General features: G+C 40.6%; 1 protein-coding gene across 2 annotated transcripts; it reads left to right on the top strand.

Moving 5' to 3' along the window:
* The first annotated feature begins 338 nt into the window (after positions 1-338).
* On the top strand, positions 339-3054 carry LOC129944213 (lysine--tRNA ligase). 2 transcript variants are annotated; one of them, XM_056053508.1, is made up of 6 exons: positions 339-497; positions 955-1242; positions 1303-1528; positions 1601-1741; positions 1798-2745; positions 2806-3054. In XM_056053508.1, exons 1-6 carry the CDS (start codon positions 466-468, stop codon positions 2902-2904), a joined length of 1734 nt encoding a protein of 577 aa, XP_055909483.1. In that variant the 5' UTR covers positions 339-465; the 3' UTR covers positions 2905-3054. The 2 variants fall into 2 exon arrangements, with proteins under 2 accessions (XP_055909483.1, XP_055909482.1); XM_056053507.1 differs by lacking the exon at positions 339-497 and adding an exon at positions 632-889.
* The last annotated feature ends 3290 nt before the right edge of the window (positions 3055-6344 follow it).

Genomic DNA, 6344 nt, shown 5'->3' with positions numbered 1-6344 from the left:
GAAATCTAAATATTTAGCCTGAATAGTTGTTTTTTAACTTTTTGCCAGCTATTTTAATCTACTTATCCAATTTGTTCAATAAAGTACCTTAAAATTAACCTATCCAACACGAAATTAATCGCAGAGATTTTGCAGACTCAGTAAAGCTAATTAGAATTCAAAATTCTGAAATACCTTCTTTGAAAAATACTTATACAACCCATAATGTCAAAAATTAAGTTTCGCCATGTGAAATGAATTTATTCTCTGAACATATTCATTCAATTTGTACTAAAATGTTTGTTTTAGTACTTGAAGAAAGCAAGACCCAAGAAATGTCAACTATCAACTTACTGAACACCTCCATTCTTTCAAGAAACGCGATTTTGCTTCCGCGGCAGAATTTTGTCTAGCTTCACGGGGTTCAAAAAATAATAAACTCAAATTCAATTCTATTGTCGCTGATTATTTTACTTTATTTGAAAAATGTCACAACAAACTGGCGAACTATCCAAAAAGTAAGTCAAATCCCTTATTTAAAAAACAAGCCCTAAATCAAAAGTAGATGTTTGGTTATGTGCATGCTGCAGCTACATATCTCGATGATAGATGACACTCAGCTGTCGTCGTCTACGTCCAATATGACAAGTAAAAATTTTCCCTGCTGCACGTGTACTGTACGAGGCGGTATTTGAGAGCTTGAAAAAGAAAAGTTCACTTTGTTTTTTGATGAATTTATCAATTGCTTTGAAGAAATGCTAATACAACAAGTATTGCATCAGCTTCAGCCACGCCGGTTGCTATCCAAAATAGCATCCAGAGCGGCTCGCCAAAGTATTTCGCAAAAGATAGAATTTGGGCCTGGTAGAATAAGTCAAGAATGCCGTTTTGCCAGTAAGGCATCCAATGTGTAGGACGATCCTAAATGTGTTGCCATCAAAATTCTAAAAAAATGTCGCACCTCTATTTTTACAGTGAGCTCAAAAGACGACTAAAAGCCGAGCAGAAAGCTAAAGAAAAAGCCGAGAAGCCAGCTCCTCCACAAAAAACTGCATCCGCCGATAAAAAAGACAAAATCAAAGAAGAAGAAATCTCACCGAATGAGTATTTTAAATTGCGTTCCACTGCCGTGGCTGAGCTCAAAAAGACACCCGACTCCCATCCCTATCCTCACAAGTTCCATGTTAGCATATCGCTGAAGAACTTCATCGAAAAGTACTCGGACTTGAAGGATGGTGATATGTTGTCGGATGTCAGTCTAAGGTAAGATTTATATTCCCCCTAAATACGTCTGAGTTCTAATCTTTATATTGGCGGGCACAGTGTTGCTGGACGAGTTCATGCGATTCGTGAATCTGGAGCCAAATTGATATTCTACGATTTGCGTGGCGAAGGAGTCAAACTCCAAGTTATGGCCAACGCCAAATTGTACGAAAGCGAAGCGGCATTCGAGACCGATTTAACAAAACTCCGGCGTGGTGATATAATTGGAATAAATGGCTATCCCGGGAAAACTAAGAAAGGTGAACTATCTGTTATCCCAAGGACGGTAAGTTGTGTAGTACTTAGGAAGAAATATTAAATTGAACTTGAGAAGAATATTGTTCTTTGTTTTTGTTAGATAAAACTCCTATCACCATGTTTGCATATGTTGCCACATCTGCATTTCGGGCTCAAGGATAAGGAGACTCGATTCCGTCAAAGGTATTTGGATCTTATCCTGAATAACAAAGTCAGAGAGACTTTCCAGATCAGAGCTAAGGTAAGACAGAAACTATATACATTTGAGTGTTTTGTCAATCTGTACTAAAATTCCAGATCATTGCATATGTCCGTCAATTCCTCGATAAAATGGGATTCCTTGAGATCGAAACCCCAATGATGAATATGATTGCTGGAGGTGCTACCGCTAAACCCTTCATCACACATCACAACGATCTCAACATGGACCTTTACATGCGTATAGCTCCCGAACTGTATCACAAAATGCTTGTAGTTGGTGGTTTGGATCGTGTGTACGAAATCGGTCGTCAGTTCCGTAACGAGGGCATCGATCTAACCCACAATCCCGAATTCACAACTTGTGAATTCTATATGGCCTATGCTGATTATCACGATCTCATCGAGCTGACTGAGCAAATGATTTCGGGAATGGTGAAAGCCGTACATGGATCCTACAAGATCAAATACCATCCAGATGGTCCCGAGGGTGAGGAGCAGGAAATCGACTTCACACCACCCTTCAGACGGGTTTCGATGATAAAAACCCTCGAAGAGAAATTAAATGTCAAATTTCCCAGTCCGACTACTTTCCACAAAAAGGAAACTACCGAATTCCTCAGTCAGTTGTGCATCAAGCATCAGGTTGAATGTCCAGCTCCAAGGACCACGGCTCGTTTGCTGGACAAACTAGTGGGTGACTTCATCGAGGAGACATGCATCAATCCGACGTTCATCTGTGACCATCCACAAGTGATGAGTCCATTGGCCAAGTACCATCGCAGTGAGCCAGGACTAACCGAGCGTTTCGAGTTGTTCGTCATGAAGAAGGAGGTCTGCAATGCCTACACCGAGTTGAATGATCCAGCGGTGCAACGTGAGCGTTTCGAACAGCAGGCGGGCGATAAGGCGGCCGGCGATGATGAGGCACAGTTGGTCGATGAGAACTTCTGTACCGCATTGGAATATGGTTTGCCACCTACTGGTGGCTGGGGTCTAGGAATTGATCGGTTGACGATGTTCCTAACTGATTCCAATAATATTAAGGTATAGTTTTTTTTTTTTCGTTCACTCTTAAGTCTTATTGGAAATTATTTTGATCTACAGGAGGTTCTGCTGTTCCCTGCCATGAAACCAGATGATCCAAACAAGAATCAAGCTCCAGCTGATGCTGCAGCTCCACCAGCAACGCCAGAAAAGAAATAAATTGTATTTATTTAGAAGTAATTGGTCAGTAAGTGGAAATTTATACCCAGCAAGTGACAAGAATAAAAACCATGATATTTAAATTAAAACAAAAATCTTTTAAACATTTCATTTTGAAGAATAAAGCTTTAATATTTATTGAGGGTGCAAGTCTTGCCTTTCATAAGCTAAGGTCATTCGCTTCAATTTTAAAATAATTTGATCCTGCCTTCAAAACCCTCTCACCTTAGATTGCTACTTAAGATACATGAATTTTATATAAACTTAGAATTCAAACACAAATTGAGGATTTAGTCTATGAGCGGACTACAAATATGTTTAGGCTATAGCTAAGGCAAATCAAATGAAAGGCCTCGAGGTGTAGATCAAAGACCATCATCTACCTGTGACGATGATGGTAGAAATTATGCTATACCTTGGAACGGACAATTTTTCAAATGGTATTTTGTGTAACAAGTCCCTAGCTAGCTGTCGCCAGTTTCGCACGTAAAGTTGGTTGAGGTCTTCACCCACCTGATTGCCCCACCTGAGTCGCGGTCTTCTCCTACTGCGCCATCCCTCAGGATTGGATTCGAATACCATCCGGGCTGGAGCGTTGATGTCCATTCCCTCTACATGACCCAGCCATCTAAGCCGTTATACTTTAATTCTGCTAACTAGGTTAGTGTCGCTGTACAGCCCGTACAGTTTGTCGTACGGGACCAAAAATCACCCGAAGAATTTTTTTCTCGGAGCATCCTAAGACGCTCTCATCTTTCATTGACAGGGTCCAGGCCTCAGCGCCATATATGAGAACCGGGATGATGAGTGTCTTATAGATGATGATTTTACATGCTCGAGAGAGGACTTTAGTTCTCAATTGACTTCTAAGTCCAAAGAAGCAGCGATTTGCAAGAGTTATTCTTCGTTTGATTTCAGCGGTGATGTCGTTGTCTGTGTTTATAGCGGTGCCTTGGTAGACAAAGTCCTTAACTACCTCGAAGTTATAGCTGTATATGGTGACGTTTTGTCCAAGACGTTGTTCAGTGCCCTTTTTTTATAACAGCATATACTTGCTCTTGCCCTCATTGACCACTAAACCCATCTTCTTGGCTCCCGTCGCAATGGTCAAAAAGGATCCACTGACATCACGCTTTGATCTTCCAATTATGTCAATATCATCTGCGTATCCGAGTAAGTGGATGGACCTTTGGAAGATTGTGCCTCTAGTGTTGATGGTTGAGTTTTGCACAATTCTTTCCAGAACGATGTTGAAGAAGTCGCATGACAGTGCATCGCCTTGTCTAAAACCTTTTTTGACATCAAATTCATCGGTAAGATCTTTTCCGACCTTGATAGAGCAGCGTGCATTCTCCATCGTCATTCTGCACAAACGGATAAGTTTGACAGGGATGCCAAAACTAGACATTGCTCTGTAGAGCTCTTCTCTATGAATGCTGTCATACGCGGCTTTAAAATCGATAAAGAGATGTTATGTATTGAATTGAAACTCCTGGATTTTTTCCAAGATCTGCCGTAGTGTAAAAATTTGGTCGATAGTAGACTTTCCTGGTCTGAAGCCACACTGATAAGGACCTATCAGGTTATTGACGAAAGGCCTCAGACGTTCACATAATACGGCAGAAAGTATCTTATATGCAATGTTAAGGAGACTGATGCCTCTGTAGTTGGCGCAATTTAGAGGATCTCCTTTTTAATGTATTGAGCACACTATGCTGAGATTCTACTCATCGGGCTTGCTTTCTTCCGACCAGATTTTGCAGATGAGTTGGTGCATGCTCCCTACCAAGTCATCGCCTGCTGCTTTGAATAGTTCGGCAGCGATGCCGTCAGCTCCAACAGCTTTGTTTGACTTAAGTTTAGATGGAATAAGATAGGTGAAATTGTTGATCTGCGTTGTCGAATTCGGTTCTTGGGCTTGGGATCGTGGCTTGTACCCTTGGGAGGTTTTTTTACCTTTTGGGAAAATTTACGAACCTCATTCCTGTTGTGACATCCCTCTATCTTCTCGATCGCGCACTTTCATGCTCTCTTTTGTTCATCTAAGAAGCCAGTGTTCCTCTCTCCCCTTTTGCTCGTAGAGCTCGCGAGCATCTCTGGTCCTTTTGTGCAGCGCCGTTGTGTAGGTATGCCTGTTGTTTCGCTGCGTGCGCTTGCCGGCATTGAACGTCAAACCAGGGGTTTCACTGTGGTGGCCGTGTGAAACCTAGCAGTTCAGATGTGGCATCTCTGGTCTTCAATGCTTAATGCAGGCAGCATAGGACTCCTTAAGAGGTTATTAGACACTCGATCAGAAAAGGACATGGCAATCTCTTGCGATTGTAGCCGTCTTACGTTGAAACTTCTCACCGTAGCCGTACCTTGGCTTCAACGAGGTAGTGGTCCGAGTCAATGTTGGCCCTTCGGAATGTTCAGATATCCTGTATACTAAAGAAGTTTCGTGCGTAGATCGCAATGTGTTCAATCTGGTTGACGGTTGATTGATCAGAAGATTTCCATGTCCCCTTGTGGATATTGAGATGTGTGAACGTTGTCTTTGTTCTCGGTAGCAGTCGCCGTAGTATATATCGCAGTCTTTTAGTTTGCGTTTACCCGGTCCATCCAATCGCACTTTTTGGATGGTGGTAATATCTGCTTGGTTTGTTAAGGAACCTAACATTCCACGTACAGATCCGAAGTTCGTCACAAGTTCACAATATTTAGGTACCCACTTTTTTTCTTCTCTACCGTCGTAATGTCATATTTGATTAAAAGCTCTACTTCGAAATTGTTTACTAATGCAAAACATGCCATTTAGTTCCTATATGTCGCAAGTAAAATCACTTCAATGTTCACTATTTACTCGTATGTGTGTCAGAAAAATATAATAATAAAATTGAAGGCTAGTTTAAGGAATTTAAATGCAACTTAATATAAAATTGATGATCTCTTATTATTCAAGGTTTCTTCTTAAGAACCTGAATATTTTCTCTTTTTCTTAGAAACATTTTTTATGAAAATAATTTGAAGCATGACTTACGTTTTTTTCAAATTCTAAACCAACAAACCACTTTTACTTATACAACTTAACTTTATGGCTCATATGACCCCCCCCTGGATCGTCAGTTGGTCAAAAGTTGATGAATTTGCGCTGCGTTTTTGGAATAGGCTGAATTTCCGATTTATATTATGTTCTTTCGTAGGAACTTTCGAGCGTCTTTCATATTACCAAAGTTCGAAAGTGAGACATATTTTGCTCCCGATAACCTCTGATAATGGAACCTAATAGAAACAACAGGAAGTGAAGATTTTTTAGCAATCAAGACATCCAACAAATTGGTGTTCAACTCATCAATCGATCTGACAAATAGTTTAGTTTAAATATCAATGCATGGGCTAAAAGAGAAATTATTGACGAAGCTGAATTTATAAAAGAAAAAGGGAATCGAAAAGCTTTCCTC

Source organism: Eupeodes corollae, chromosome 2, assembly GCF_945859685.1.
Source record: "Eupeodes corollae chromosome 2, idEupCoro1.1, whole genome shotgun sequence".
Taxonomy (NCBI): domain Eukaryota; kingdom Metazoa; phylum Arthropoda; class Insecta; order Diptera; family Syrphidae; genus Eupeodes; species Eupeodes corollae.
The sequence above is the reverse complement of the archived record's forward strand: the minus strand, read 5'-3'. Positions and strand labels throughout refer to the sequence as shown.